A 16,353-nucleotide genomic window follows, 5' to 3' on the forward strand; every position below is an offset into this window, starting at 1 on the left:
CAAGAACTCTGGTAGCCAAAAGCTCAATCAACATATTGATTATTTGCATTTAGGAATACAGGGCTGCAGCTTGTCTTCACCCCCCACCCCATGAGAGCTGAGCCAGATTGCAGAACGGTGACTGCTCTTTTGGAGGTCAGCTTGGAAGATGTTCAGGAGAAAGGCATCGGTTAAGTTGGGGGGAGAAATAAAATATTTCTTCAAACCAAGATAGTTTAACTGTTAGAAACACTCTCTGTGTTTCTAATGCTGGATCTGACATATCTTCACAGTGACATGGCATTACTCACTACAGAGATTAAGGGGGTGCAGTATGAATTAGACTGAAACAAAAATGAAGTATCTGCAAGTGACAGCTCTGGCTGATGGCTGACTATGAAGGAAAACACTGTGCTAGTGTCTGGTGAAAAACAGCGCTGAAAGCCTAGCAGCTGATAGAGATGGGGGAGGAGAGGAGCACTGGGTATCGGTGGTGGTTGTTTAGAATGTCTGGTTTTGGTCAGGATATTTTTTCTCCTTTAAAACACATTTTCATCTTCCCTTCCAGGCAAATCATGCTGAAGCCAGTTTCAGCCATTTTGTTGAAAGCACTGTACTGGTATTCTGCCTTGTTACATTTAAATTAAAGCTCAGCCCAGTTTTAAGTTATGGCAAGTGCATGCTCGCAAAGAATAAATAGAGATTGCCACAGGCATTAGTTTAACTACGTTTGTTGTTTTAAAAATGTTCAGGGAGTTGCAGATTGCAATTCAAATTATCTTCATTATAATAAATAAAATGTATAGAAATAGAAGCAGGCATGATTCCCTAACGCAGTCTGTAGGCAAGTGTATATTCATTGAGCTTGAAAGGGAGTTCCTGAGGGTGGGGGTAAGGAATAGGAATATATGCAACTTCAAAATACCTTTACGATTGCATTAATATATCACATTTTATACATATTATTTTTTTTTCTCTCTAATGGTGACAGCTTTCTTGAGCAAATTCTGTACAGCATTTATTAAAAGTAGATTGTGTTCACCCAGGGTGCAATTAGAAAATACTACAGAAAATGGAATTTCTTACCCATACTCTACTTTTAGCCTGTTCCTTACTGTTTGCCATTCTCAAAAAGTAGTTTGAAATTTGCTCTCAAAATGGCTCTCAAAATATTCTTAGGTAATAATAATGCCTTATGGATACATGAAAATGTACTGAACACTTCTAAGGAACTTAGCATAAACAGTGCAGGCCTGTGTCTGGTTGCATTGGAAATAAAGTCATATGTCATGCCACATAAAAGTAAATTAATCTAACTATTACTAGAAAAATAGTCCTGTTTTAGTAGACTTGGTGGTGCTAAATTCATCCCATACTTGGAAAAGAACCCTGGTGGATTTGGAGGTTGTGATTTGATGTTGCACAGTGGTACGAAAAATTACCCCAATCCAGACAGTTTGATTGCCAGAGCTAGTGAGGCAATGACAATATGTAAGGATGTATTTAGTTCCATAGAATTAACAGCAATCTTTGTTTCCCAAATATATTTTTTATGGAAATCAGCCCACATAATAGTGCAAGAACCCAATGGGATTTTAAAGAAATTATTAATAAAAATCAAATGTCTTTGTTGAACAGGGAAATGCTCCATAAGGGTTCTGCACCCTGTAGTCTGTATCTGCTGAAGCTGACCTGTGTTTCTCACCTGGTTGTACAGAAGTGCTTCATCAAAAAGCTCTGTGCTTGCTCATGTAGTTCAGGGTGTATTCTGACAGCCCCATGTGTGTGGCACAGCATGCACCTACAGCTTGACAGGCTATTTACACTAAGAGTAACCAGTTTCACTCTTCAGTGGTAAAAAATATGTGTAATTTTAGGAGGAATGGAAAAAGAGATTATTATCTCTACCAAAGATAGGTCATTCAGATATTATTCTGTAATCCTTGCTTTTGAAGATTGAGTAGGAAGGCTTGGGCCATAAAGTATTGGAAGAAGAAAGAAAATCGTCCTGTGTACAAAGAATTTCGTGACTTGTCCACTGTGGGGCTTCCTCCACTTTGATCTAAGCTCCTGAGGCCGGAGGCTAGAAGTCATGGGATGAAACCAGTAGTTAGAACTTTTAAATCTGGAATAATTTGATCCAAAAAAAGGCAAATTGTTATGCCCATGCTCAGTGATAGTACCTGTCCACACTGTGGGAAGTAAGGGGAGGTGACTTGGGTTTTAAGCAGCTCAGTCTGCCTACCTGCTGAACAAGATCATGTGGTGCTGTTAAAGATGATGCCAAGCTCCAGATATGAAGCCATACCAAAAGACAAGTATTTTTGTTCTGACACAGGCTGTGCCACTGCAAGCACAGAATCTTAGGAAAGCTTGAATTTGTCTGCATGGAATATGCCATAAAACATACACTGCTATGGAAGGTTATTGCTTAATAGTCAGGTCTGGTATCTGAAACCATCACTTACTGAACTCCAGAAGAGACTGTAAAAAGATTATGGTGTTTCTTATAACTTGATTAAAGGGTTGATAAGCTTAATAGATTCTGGTCTTCTTCCATTTTGTGTGAAGATACTTTGATACAGGATGTGGATTTTTAAAGATTATTTCCAGTATTATTATCTGCACTTTAAAAATAGAACTGAGTTGATGCATATCAAGGCCTTCAAATACAGGCTTGACCAGTGACATGTGTAGGGAGATAGTTCTCTGCAGATATATTTTATCATCTGAAAATTGTTTCACTAGGAGAAATACCAAAAGTAGAAGTACAAAATTTGTTAAAAAAACCAGTAACTGTGAGGGAAAATTGATAATTTTCAGATAGTGTATCCGATTTTTTATACAGTATATTTTATTTTTGCGGCATTATTGCTATTCAAAGATATATGCTCTCCTCTGATGATTTAAAATACACGTGAACTGTGGTGAGTATGCATCATTATTATTAATATTAGTAGTAGTAGTATTACTATTATTATTAAAGTGTTACTTCTATTAGTAAAAATCAGAATAGCATCATAAGTTAGACTTTAGTTCTTTTCTCACTAATTTTTCGATCTACCTCAGAATAATAGTGAGCCATCAAAAGGTCATTGAATTGGAATGGGTGCTTTGCCACCAACCAGTTCAACCTTTTTAAAAGGTACCTTCAAATGACTCTTGTAATTCCTATGCACTCCCCTTTTCCATGAGAGACACAGATTTTGTGCTTGAAGAAAAATGGCAAGCATGGGAATGCTGTCTTTTTATCTTTCCTGTTACCAGATGGTGTTTCTAGCTGGTGGTAAACTAAACAAAGATCCCAAAAAACATGCTGACCTCAAATACTTTGCCTCTACTCTCTGCTCAATGTTCTCCATAGAATCTTTAAGGCAATTGAAACATATGGAAATAATGCTGCAAGTTTATCAGCCCACCAACTACTCCCTACCTAAACTTCTTACTTCATTATACATAACCAAATATAAGGTCTTAGCAGCTCTGTTATATACCTTCTTCTCTATACCATACTTATTCAGAATGAAACAAGCATTAGGAGAAGATCTTTACTGGATGTTTTTACCAGAAAAATATTTTGTTGGTTTTCACTGAGGGTGCCATTTGTTAGAGGTATTAGTAGACAGGGTAGTGTTTAAATAGCCGTGATATATTATCAGTGGAAGACAAAGAATCACAGTTTAAAGCTAAATCCATATTTAGGAAATTGAATTTCTTAACTTTCTTTTCAGAGGTACTATGTATGACCTCCTGAAATTTACAGTATGCGGCACTGTTGAATGATCAACAATTTTTATGTGGGTTCCTTAAAATCAGTTTAATTCCATAAGTATGCTTGCACAATTTTGAAGTGGTGACCTTATGTTTTCTATGATTCCTTATTTATTTTAATAGCAGCAGAGAGCTTTACCTCCCCTGTCATTTTCAGTAGTTTCAAAGAAATAAACATCTTCCACAGATAGTAAATCTCAAAGCCCTTATCAACATGGGGAAATAAGTATTACCTCAGACATACTTACCCTAGGATGGGATTATTGCTTAAAGGTGATAATATTGTTGAATAATCCTTCTATAAGTATTCTTTTATAAAGAGTCATTTTTAGAGGAAAAAAAAAAACAACATAAGAAAGCTGCAGGTATAAACCTTTATTTCTGCTGTTGGAACTGATACCTTAAGCTTTAATGTCTTTATTTCCACATAATATCAAAACTGATTCATGCCTGTGGTTTGGAATAATTTTTAATACAAAGAAATTAATTTAAATTTTTTCTTATTATTTAGAAGTAAAGAATGCAGCTAGATCAAGTTACCCAAAATGTTCATATCAGTCCAAGAATGCAACTACTAGTGCATTGATTGATGCCAAGTCCACTGAAGGAATCCCGGAACCTGTTCCACTTGTTAATAACCGTAAAGGGAGCCTCTTCCTACCCAACAACCCCTCGCTGCTGCACCTTAACTTACTGAGTTCTGTTGAACAAGGAAAATCTACCTACTGTAGATTGCAAAGGGCACTCAGCTTGCCTGTAAAATACCGCTACCATTCCCAAAAGCCTGGGTTGAACCAAGATCTCCGTAGGTAGCCCAGTAGTTGGATGCATAAGGCAATTCAGAATGGTTTGTGCATGGTTTTGCAGTCTGTTTTCAATGTGACTATGACATTACTAATGCTCTGTCAAGTGCTTACAGATGTGGGTTTCTCCAGATGTGGTGATTAATAAGTTAATCGAGGTAGCTAGTCAACTAATGTTTCTGGGTGGTTTGTGCTTTTCCTTTCAAAGGATTTAATTGCTTTGAAGCATTGACGTGCTAGGCAGAATGAACTTACCAGGTATCCCAGTTCACGTGATGTTCATTAACATCGATGTTATTTCAAATTTCAGCTCTTTTTGGTGTCTAAAAAAGCATCTGTAAACTAGTTCAGCTAGTGACCTGGGAGAGGCAGTCAAGGAGACAGTGTTGTTTCAAAAATAGTTAGAAAATAACAAAGAAAAAAGTTATGAACTTGTCCACTGTTTTGGAAGACTTTTCCTTTGCTTTGCTTTAAAAATGAAATGAGGATAAAAGTCAAGTAATATGTTGTTACAGATGTTCAACTCCACATTAAGGCTGTTAAAATTACCAGCACATCTTAAACCAATTCATGGAACATTGTCTGGAGGTTATGTCATTGAAATAATGAACACTCTTTACTCAAGAATAAGCAAACATGTTAAAACATCAGTGTAACTTTAAATTAAACTCCAGCATAAAACTGAGTGTCTGAAGCCTCATTAGACTCCCCTGACATTTTTTAGCATTGAGTCTTCCTGAACTGCAAAACTGTTATTAGACAAGTGAGCTCTGGGTTGTTACAGCAGTACAATAAGTGTTATATTTAGGGATGTGCAAACAAGCTCTTGAATGTTATTAGAACTCAGAGGCTGAATTGAGTTCCTGATCTGTAAAACTCTGTGTCCAATTCTTGAACTTACTTCCAATTTTCATGAAAGTGGTAAAAAAAGTCTGCATAACAGAATATGGCTGTAGTTAGTACAAATCCTGTAGTATGAAGACATAAAAAATGGGGACTCATTCACAAAAGTAAACATACAATATCAGAATATATTTGTCATATATCACAGCCCCACTATGCAAATATGTTTTTCTTTCATAGGAACAAGTGAATTTAAGACTCCTTTTTAAATTATTGCAGACACAGAAACCAAGAAACTAAAATATTTAATATCCTTACTAAAAATTTTGCTAGAGTCACTTCTTTAAATAGGCAGGAAATTGATAGGAGTATCTGAAGGATAGTAATTAAATATGTTTTATATCCTACTTACTACTAAGAAACCACTTGTGAGTTACCACTGTGACATTTTTGGGAACCAAGCCAGAGGTAATGGTGTCCATTAGATACTATTCACATATTTCAACTTCATGTGTTCCCTTCTCCCATTTCTATGGAGCTGTGTTGCTAAACTGCAGATGCCCTGTAAACTCTGTGCAGAGACTTCAATGAAAAATAAAACTTGATTTTCTGTCATATGATTAACATAGATCTACTTCCATTGCTGCAATGAGAATAAATGGCTTTCTTGGTTAAGCAACAATTGAGATCCCTCAGAAGGCTTTGCTAACAGGTATTACCTAGTGAGCCACGCCAACCTTGGGCTTTGCAGACAACTGGTGACAGTAACATCATTTGAATATGACAAGCCCATATCCAAAAATGAAACTTATTTATTGCAGATGCAGTACCAATAACAAGTGCAGACTGCTAGAAATGTACTTCTAGAAGTTGCTGCCATCCATTTTGGATGGCTAGAAAGTAAGGCTTTGATTTTAATTGGGCAGCAGGTTAGCATCACCTGGCAGCACTGCAGAACACAAATGTTGGACCACATAGTACAAAAACATCCTTATTGTATTAACTTTCAGAATGTTGACTTGGGTTACTATAAGATTTTTGCCTATGGTCCTGATGAATGTGTATCTTCCTTGAACTGCTAAAATTGTAAAACAGCACACTTGTGATGCCATACTACATCTCTGGACAAACATTCTGTAACCCCATGGTAATAGATGAATTTGAGTGAAATTTAGAATTTTTACTCCCAAGAGAGTAAAACAGATCATATGTTGTTTTCTGGGAGGAACATTTTGCATGATTCTTGTTCATTTGATCTTTTAAGTGGTGGAAGTGAGTACTTATATCCAATAAAGAACAAGAGAGCACAGTGGATATCTTGAAAGCTATTGCCTGTGTGGAATAGCATGCAAATACCTTTTTGGCAGAGAAGTTTAAAACAAGACTAGGCCATTTTCAAGAGAATAATTCGAAGAGGGTGTTCTGAAAAACACAAAGACTTGTGCTTTTTTGCAATCAGAGCTGCAAAGGGATTACCAAAAAACTAATTCTGTGCATGTTCACTTCATGGTACGTGTAGCTAAATACTGAAGTGATCTAGTTTAATATGTGCAAACTGTCACAAAAAGAAAATTTCCATTTGTGTATTTTTGAGAATTTTCTGTGGGCTGTCTATTTCTCAGCCAAACTTGACTGAGAGGCATTTGACTGACCATCAATAAGCATTTACACTAGAGGGCTTTGATTTGGAAAAAGAGAGAAAAGTTAAATAAGAAGAAAATTCCTTTGTCTTTAGGGATGCTGCCCAAGAAGAGAAGAAACTTAGTGAATAAATCATTACTAGACAGTCATTGTTCTCATCTAAGTATTATCTTTTACACCACTCTTTGGCACATTTATTTTAGGATTAGCTTTGTTTGGTTGCTTGGTTTGTTTTTTTCTCTTTGTAGAGCTTTCTTTGGTTGTGACTCCCTTGTTCTAGGTGAGGCCATGTCATCTAAAAGAGAGCAAAATCTGTTTTTTCAGGGCCCAGCCCTTTGGTCTTGACCAAGGCAAAATGAAGTTCCATAGCAAGCTTGGGCAAACAGACAGATGTGGTAGGCTGGAACGCAGTCTGTAATAAAATAGTGTCAGAAGAGAGTTATAGCAAAAGGCTTTTGCTTCATTTCTTCACAGATAAGTCTGGTGCAGGTGACATATATCCCATTTTTGTTGTTTTTCTTATGTTTCTTATTGCAAGTAGTAATTTTTTCTCAACCTCTGCTTGTGCACTGCTAATGTGTACTAAGCCCTTTATATATAGCAGCTACTGCTACTAATGTCTTTCCTTTTAGCTTTAAAGTAAAAGCTTCCTAGGCATCAGTTATATTATCTTCTAATTAATTTTTCAGTTAACAGTAGGATAGGAAAAATTTTATTTTTCCTATTTGTACCAGAATAAATTAGCATTAGTATGAACCTGAGAAAGCAGGCATGAGTTTATTCCCTTTGATAGTACATGTAAAAGTTACATACAGACTATCAAGTGCAGTTACAATCTCAAAACAGTAAAGATGGTGGTTAATTATCATAAACGAGTTCTTAAGAAGCTGCACTTGTTTAAGCAGTACATATTGTGACATAGGTTATCCAAGAGTAGTTTATGACTGACAAAATTATAAGTGATTTTCTATCTGGAAATCGATCTGTCCTTGAAAAAGCACCTCATCCTCATTAATAGATTGCATAACACATGCATTCTCTGTTATACAGGTATTGTCTCCCCACTTCCATTCAACCTCATTCTGTTCACTCCTGTTAAAACTCCGTTTTGGGAGGAGAGTAGAGCGATGAGGTCTGACTTGTGCTGGAGATCTGTGCACAATGGCAGGCTGCGTTCACATTCCCGACTATCTGAATCATTGAACATCAAGGCATTGAATATTTTACATCTCTTCATGAAGACTCTGTTGTTTGGCATGTGAGGAGTGAGAACCAACTGGTGTCTAGTTCATTAGCAAAAGCAGGCTGGCAGCTGTTATGTTGATATTGAAAATAGTACTTTATCTGTCTGGGAATACAGCAGAGCACTAATTCTATTTTTCTGTAGCGCAGATTAACTGATAATAACTCTAAGAATAACCCGAATGTCGTTCCCCCGCCTTTGTTTTTGAAGTATGAAACCAATTTGAACACCTGTGTTCAAAACCCTGGTATTCTTCTCTGCTTCTCCTTCAAACCAATCTCTTCGACTAACATGTATTTGATTTTTATTACTGTTGGCCTATGTTAGCAATGAAGTATCAGTGCGTGAATGGACATAGAGTGTGTGTTCTTTGCTACTTCACTTGTATTTCGTATTGCACTCAGAGCACTACTTAATCTCATGAGTTCCTTATATTTCCAGTTGAAGACGAGCAGCCGTCGACACTATCGCCCAAAAAAAAGCAGCGAAATGGAGGCATGCGAAATTCACCCAACTCCTCACCCAAACTGATGAGGTAAGACTGCAAGAAACTCATATCTTCATCTCCTTCCTTTCTTCCTTCCTCCTCTCATCCCCCCACATCAAAAATAAGGGGAGGGGGTGAAAAAAAAAGATTGTTAGATGGTTTCTGAAAGGCTGAAGTATTTATTCTGTCAGCTTGTCAGCAGTTAATGATAGAGCTGAAAAAAAATTCTGTCATGAAAAACAGTTTGAAAAGCTGTTTGAAAAATACATAGGCTTTAAAGTCTTAGCTGTCACCCTGTCCTGTCCATGTGTAGTTCTTAAACAGCAGTGGCACTAATGATAGCACTAACCAATCAGGGGAACTCATGTGGTTAGTTTGCCTCAGGCAATTCTCTTTTTGTTGGATTCCCTCTGAGTACTGTTTTCTGTACTTAAGGCCATATGTGAGATGTATCATCACAATCAAAAATGAACCTGAATATTACCTTCCTTTTATCCTGTCGATTGAAATCAAATTTCTGTTAATTGATTTAGACTGATGAAAAAGTCTAATAATATATGTACTTGCCAAAGCAAAGTTCAAAACTAACACAGTTTTAGTCAAGCTAAAAGCACATTAATTATGAAATACAGGGATTTTTAAGAGGGTAGTATATACTCTAAAAGTGGGTGATGAAAACAGCATCTTGTTGGTGATATTTTCCCCTGTTGCTGTGTGTACATTATTTTGCAACAGTACTCCTTTGTATAACTATGTAGTTACCTTTTATAGGGCAAATTACCTCTAAGACATTTGTTAAAACTAGAACTGCAACAAGAAATGGTAATCTATTAAAGTATTTTGTGATTTGCTTTCTGTCTCACTGTGCTTTGCCTTTTACCTGCTCAACTCAAAATTGGATCCTGTAGTAGATGCAGAGTTTCCAGCAAGGCTGTTCCTGCTCTGTTTTGGCATATCCTATGTACCCAGGCTAGACCCTCAGTCCATAATCGTATCCATAAATGCCATAGCAGAGATTTTTTCCACTCTATGTGTATATATATGTACACATACACAGAAAATGTAAACTTATTTGCATATATAAACAGACACATTCGTGGAATTTGAGATTTATGTGTGCATAACTGTGTTGGCTCACAGAGGTTAAGTGAAAAAAAATTGATACAAATATATAGTCCTTTCCATAAATAAAATCTCTTATCATTTTTGTTGACAATTATTTTGTTCCTCTAACAATTCTGGATACAGGTAGGTGATATTTCTCTTTGTATTTCAGTCACTTTACTGGAATTTTCTTTGGGCAGTTACAGAAGCATCCATATTTGTTTATTTTTTCTGCAATATAGGACATATTCAAGGACGTAACTTCCACAAATCGTCTTCATCTCTGTTTAGGCTACAGAACCAAAAGTGAGATTGATTCACAGAGGGAAAATGCACCCAGCTGTGGCTTTTTTTTCCCCTATTGACCATCTATTTCTGTAGAATGTGTCATTAAAAGTTCTCTGCCTTCCTGTTAGCTCAGCCTTGCCCATATGACACTGATTTACATGCTTGTTTACAGTTTATGAGGAAGAATAAAATGAGCATACTGGCAAACTTCTCATTTTTATAGTGCCAGTTGTCATGCTAGCATAGTTTTCAATTTACTTACCTTTGGACAATCCTCTTATCTGGTGCTAATTGTTTTAACTGCTTAAAATTTAAACATGTGGAGATTCCCCCCCTCACCTTCTCCCAGATTCTAATTTTGGGGAAGTAGAAGTAAAAAGAAAGAGAAAGGGGGAGAGAGAGAGAGAAGGAGCCGAACACACTGTCCCTGTTTGCTATGTAAAGTATGCCTCATTTCTTTGATCTTGAGTAATAATAATTCTGGGGAGTTATACTGTTTTCATATGCTTCAAAGCTGTGTCAAAGTTTTGCTGCTTAAGGGTACTTCTTTATTCTATTGGCTCTTGGGTACTGAGATGACAGGTCCTCTGTACTAGGTGCAGGCTTTTTCAAGTCATAGCCTTCAGCAAAACATCAAATTACCAAATACAGGGTAACATACTTCTACACAAATGCCTTTCCTGTAGATATATTATACCATATATATTAAATACTTTAGTGTTACACAGTACATTTTATGTGCAATAGAAAGTGATGGTTTGAGGTAGCCTTAGGGGTACTTTTTTCCACAAGCAGAAAAAGCTAGTGTATACCGTATCAAGTATGGTTTTTACAGGACTTTCTGCCCGAAGGCCTTTGTAAATAAGTAATGATCAACAGATTGGCTGTGGGTTTTTGAAAAGCATGCCTGTGTCAGTTTGCATGATGGGGGAAGATGTTCAAAGTGCAGCCTGCTTTCATTGCCTGCTGAAGAGGGACTGAGGGAGAGTAGTCGTCCTGAGCCTGAGCTGTCTGCTCAGTAGCACATCAGAATTGCTAAACACAGGTTGAGCAGTGAGTGGAGAACTTGCCAGGCTTCCAAATCCAGACATTGTTTTCTTCCTCATCTCTGTTGCTGCTAAATTTATTCTCCAGCCCGCTGTTGGCACCCTCAGCTTCTCCCCAGACCCAACCGTCTCTTCCTTTTACTCTTTATCTACACTGACTTAGCTTTGGTCCAAGGTGCTAGAAAAGACAAAGTGGATTGAATCAGAAGAGAGCTTTGTTAAGATTTGTTTGTAATGGTCAAACTCTTTTCTCTTCTCTGGAACAAAGGTGGACTGTATAAGCTGCTATTTTGTATCCTTGTAAATTACAGAAAGTGACAGGTACTTGCTTTCCTGCCCAGAAATCTTTAGTGCATGTCAGCTAGAAGTACCCAAGAGGTAAATCAGCGAAAGCACTGTCATGTCTGCAGCTGATATTTATCTTTAGAAGTTTTTTTGTAAATTTGCTTTAAAAACTGCTTTTTCAAGTCAGCTTTGCCCCTGTCCCACCTGCCCAGAAATAGCTGGCTACTTTGCAAACTTTTTCTCAGCTGTGGTTTTAGATCCAGAGGATCTAGAAGTAGCCTGGAAGACAAGAAGTCTGGACTATGAAAACAACAAATATGTGAAAAATTCATTAATAAATTGAAATCCAAATTGTGACTTTTGAATCGTTCTGAGCAGCCCTACAGTTAAGATAATGTTGAAAATGCTGCATAGGTTTTAGATTCTCACAGTGGCGGAGGGTATTATGCTATGAGACAAAACTTGATGACTTCTTGTATTGCTGGATTAGAAGAGAGGATGGAAGTGGTATCACAGGGATTCCCTGGGACCTCATGGCAAGTGGTCAGAGAGTGGGAGTTTTTGAGATTTACTGACACATAAGTAGAAATCTGCATTACCAAGTATGAAATGGAGAGATAGATTGGAGGCATCTTTTAATGACACCTTTTTAATGACTCTATATTACAATATATTAGTAACTGATATAAATAGACAATTGGCATACAAATGCTCTTTGTGTGCATCACAGATGGTCTAAACTCATATTTAGGAAGTTGCTGTTCTGACTGAATGCTGCATCACATCAAATGGCATGAGCAGAATCACACTGATGCAATGCTGTAAGAGTCTAATAAATCAGAAAAAAACCTTTTAAATTCCAACACTACCTACCAATGCAAATTAACCAGAAAAATACTCAGCATTGTCATGACTGTTTTTACCTGTTTTACATCAGCAAAGACATTAAAGACAGAAGAGCATGGATACTTTTCTAAAATTACTGAAACTCCAATGGGAAAAAATATATTCCTCCAGTTAAGATGTGAACACAAGGACATCCTATTACAGTAAAAAGTAAAGTTTAAATAGGCAATGGAAGGAAAAGGGAGAAAGGCTGTGACTGGGAGAGTAATCATATATCAGGTATCCTTCATGAGGTGGAGAAGAAAAGTAGAGCTGATCAATGCCTCTGGTATCCTGCAGCACTATCAGTCCTTGTTCATCATCTCAGCTGCAGGTTCTGATGTGCGTTATTGATGAGCAGCCACGTTAACTGTGAGGAGGCTGTGTTGCCTGAGTATCAAATAGCAAAGCTAGTTTTTAAAAAAAATGTGTCATTTTGGATTCAGAATGACCAGTAAAAATGTGAAAAGCCCTGGATATGAATCAAAAAAGCCACTTAAATGATTGTTGCTGAGCCTCAAGTCTATACTTATTGCTTTGGTAGCTGCTACTGCCTGAGTGGAATACAGTGACTTGAAGGAAATGTCAGCCCAGCCGAGTCAAACTACCTCTTAATGCAAGAACAAATAGCATATGACAGGGCCCAAGGGGCCTGAAGAGCAAACAAATAGTTTGTCCCTGTCCACTCTGGATGTAGTGGTGTAGTTGACATAGGCCTCTAGACAAGTAGCATACTCAGCAAAGGGTCATTATCATTAGTGTCCCTGATCACATAAGAATCAGAGGCATCAGAGGACACTGGGTTTTCAGTGTGTTGCCAAGGAGAATTTCGTAAGCCTGAGGATTTTTTTTGATTGAGGATCTAAAATAATTCCCAACCAAACAATAAAACTTGCTCAGAAGCTGTCAAGACCCAGCTAAATGACACAGAAAAACAAGTGAGCTCTTTGGCATACGTTTCCAGAAGCCTAATGAGATTATTTATCTGAAGTTGAGGAGGAAACCTCCTGTCTTTTTTCCTGAAGTTGTATATAATATTTTAAGTATATGAACAATGGCTGTGCACATTTATCTCCTCATCCACCCACTAAGCCACATACACTTAAACGTACATGCACATTTTTGCTAGTGCCACTCAGCATGAATATGCATTGCCTCTGCCATTTTAGTGCTGCCCTTCCATGAAATGAAATTCTGAGCTTTCTCATAGAAACAAAAAAAGAAAAAAAAGTGATGGCAGATCTAGGGAAGCATTTCTCAAGCCATAAGCCATGGTAAAATAAGTTGACTCTGATCATTTTCCATGACTCCCTTAAACCAGACATGAAGGTAAGGTTTGAAAAGGTGAAAGCCCACTGATGAACCATAAAAATGGTATATATTTATGTCCCTCAGCCTTGGAAGTTTCCATTTTTGTACTCAAATTTATATCCAGACTTTATGCAGTGCTAATATGCAATGGTAACCAAGCTGCAACCCAGCAGGTATATAATAGCACAATTCACTTCTTGATTCTGTTTTAAAAGTTCACTATGGAACAACAGGAGTAATCCAGTGATTACCCATGTTGCCTTACACCAGGTTTTAACAATACTATAGAATTAAATTATTTAAATGATAGGTGGTGGTATCTGTTAGCCTCCTGATTCTCACTACTATGTGTAGACCAGGGACTGGCAACTTTGGTTTCCTGTTTAATTTGTCTCCTTTACATTTCTTTGTTGAAGGGCTGGTATGGTACCCAGGTTTCAAGAAGACTGTAGTGGGTTGGTGCTGGCTGATTTCAGACACCCTCAAAAGCTGCTCTCTCACTGTCCTCCACAGCTGGACAGGGGAGAGAAAATACAACAAAGGGTTCATGGGTTGAGATAATGGCAGAGATCACTCACAAAACAGACTCCCGTTAGAGGTATTAATTGAATTTATTGCTAACAAAATCAGAGCAGGACAATGACAAGTATAAACAGACCTTAAAACATCTTCCCCCCACTTCTTCCTCCTTCCCAGCTCTACCTCCTCCCCCCAGAGGTGCAGGGAGATGAGGAGTGGGGTTTATGGTCAGTGATCACATGTTGTTTCTCCCATTGCTTAGGGAGAGGAGTCCTTCCCTGGCTTCAGTGTGGGGTCCATCCCACAGGAAATTTCTCCATGCACTTCTCCAGTGTGAGTCCATTCCATGGGCAGCAGTTCTCTGCAAACTGCTGAAATCTGGGCCACTCTTCCACCGAGTGCAGTCCTTCAAGGACAGGCTGCTCCAGCATGGCTCCTTCACAGGGTCGCAAGTCCTACCAGGAAACCTGCTCCAGCATGGGCTCCTCTCTCCATGGGTCTGCAGGTCCCTGCCAGTTGGCTGCTCCAGCATGGGTGTCTTATGAGGTCCCAGCCTCCTCTCAGACATCCACCTTTCCCAGCGTGGGTCTCTTGCATGGCTGCAGGGAGATCTCTGCGTCCCCATGGACCTCCATGGGCTGCAGGGGGACATCCTGCTTCTTCATGGTCTTCACCATGGGCTGCAGGGGAACCTCACCTCAAGTGCCTAGAGGACCTCCTGCCCCTCCTTCTCCACTGACCATGGTTCTTCTCACATGTTCTCACCCTGCTCTTCTCTGGCCTCATTATATCTGCACAATAGCTTTTTTCTCCTTGTTCTTAAATCTGTTATTACAGAGGTGTTACCATAATTTCTGACTGGCCCAGCCTTGGCCAGCAGCGTGCCCATCTTGGAGCTGACTGATGCTGGATCCTCTGGACATGAAGGAAACTTCTGGCAGTTTCTCACAGAAGCCACCCTTGCAGCACCCTGGCTACCAACACCAGGCCATGCAAACCCAATACAGTAGTTGTGTTATAAGCCATGGGAATAAAAACAGCATCCGATTTTTTTTTTTTGAGGTTACTTGAAATCTTGCACAAGTCTTTTTTGGATGAGAGGGAGAGCAGGAAAGAAAAGGAGAATTTTCCTGCATAAGAAAAATACAATTTTTATAAGTTCAGGGTAAGAGAAGATGCACCCAGATCAAAGCAATAGAAATAAAAAGCTTTTTAGCTATAAACTGGGTTTAAAAAAAAATTTCTTATATTCCTATACACATTGACTGGCAACAGTGGTAACTTTTATCATAATGTCACACGCTTCATTTAAGTGACAAAACCACTGCTATATTTCATGATGCCACTTAACTGTGGGTTTAGTTTTTATTAATGAGAAATTATTTTTTCAGGTGATACATTCTCCTACCCCTCAAAGATTACTAGTTCTGCAGCTTCAGTGGATCTAAATGGGAAATCTTAAAAACAAAAGACACGTTGACTGTGTGCCTTGTCTCCCTCATTAAATTGCTTATGGAAAAGCCTGGAAGTTAACTATTTTGTTACTTTTTTATGTGAGAGGCCTCATACTTCAGAAGCATATTTTGATCATGTCTTTAGGTATCAAGATAATTTAAAAAGCAAGGTTCTTACAGTAAGCAGCTTTGTATCATTGTTCTTAGTAGTCTTGATAAATTAGTGGGAAATCTTCATTAAGGCTTCTGAGAATAGTAAAATCAGCAACATCTGAGCAGAGCAAGAGGGAAGAAAGGACAATTAACACTGTAGTTCAGCCCATAAACTGGACAAGGCACTAGGTACCAAGCACTGTATTAGATATAGTCTTCTCCCTAGATTTAGGGAAAAAAGACAGTATGAGATTGTAATAATATTAGGATAGCTTCTGAATATGACAATGAAAGCATTTAGCAGTAAAATGCAGGTTTTCTTTCTCTTGTCACACTGGGTTTTCTTCTCTAAAGCCTGGTGCATCTGGGCACTGAATCCTTACAAATTTCATTTCTGATTAACCTGTGAAAGGAAAGATCAGTGAGAGAGTGTCATTAGTGTAACACACAGAGGCAACAAATTCTCATTACAACTTAATGCCATCCACACAGACTGCAGGGTCACAGGGAATGGCTAATGGTAGCCGACAAATGTTGGGTG

General features: G+C 38.1%; 1 protein-coding gene across 8 annotated transcripts in view; it reads left to right on the forward strand.

Moving 5' to 3' along the window:
• KCNMA1 (potassium calcium-activated channel subfamily M alpha 1) overlaps positions 1–16,353 on the forward strand; it is a gene marked incomplete at its 3' end in the record, with an annotated part of 410,494 nt that overhangs the window by 339,764 nt on the left and 54,377 nt on the right. For all 8 annotated transcript variants that reach the window (XM_084210399.1, XM_084210401.1, XM_084210403.1 and 5 more), the window contains one exon: positions 8,722–8,815. In XM_084210399.1, the coding sequence (XP_084066525.1) occupies positions 8,722–8,815 (94 nt within the window). The remainder of the gene's footprint in view (positions 1–8,721; positions 8,816–16,353) is intronic.

This window comes from Fringilla coelebs, assembly GCF_963513975.1.
Source record: "Fringilla coelebs genome assembly, chromosome: 8".
Taxonomy (NCBI): domain Eukaryota; kingdom Metazoa; phylum Chordata; class Aves; order Passeriformes; family Fringillidae; genus Fringilla; species Fringilla coelebs.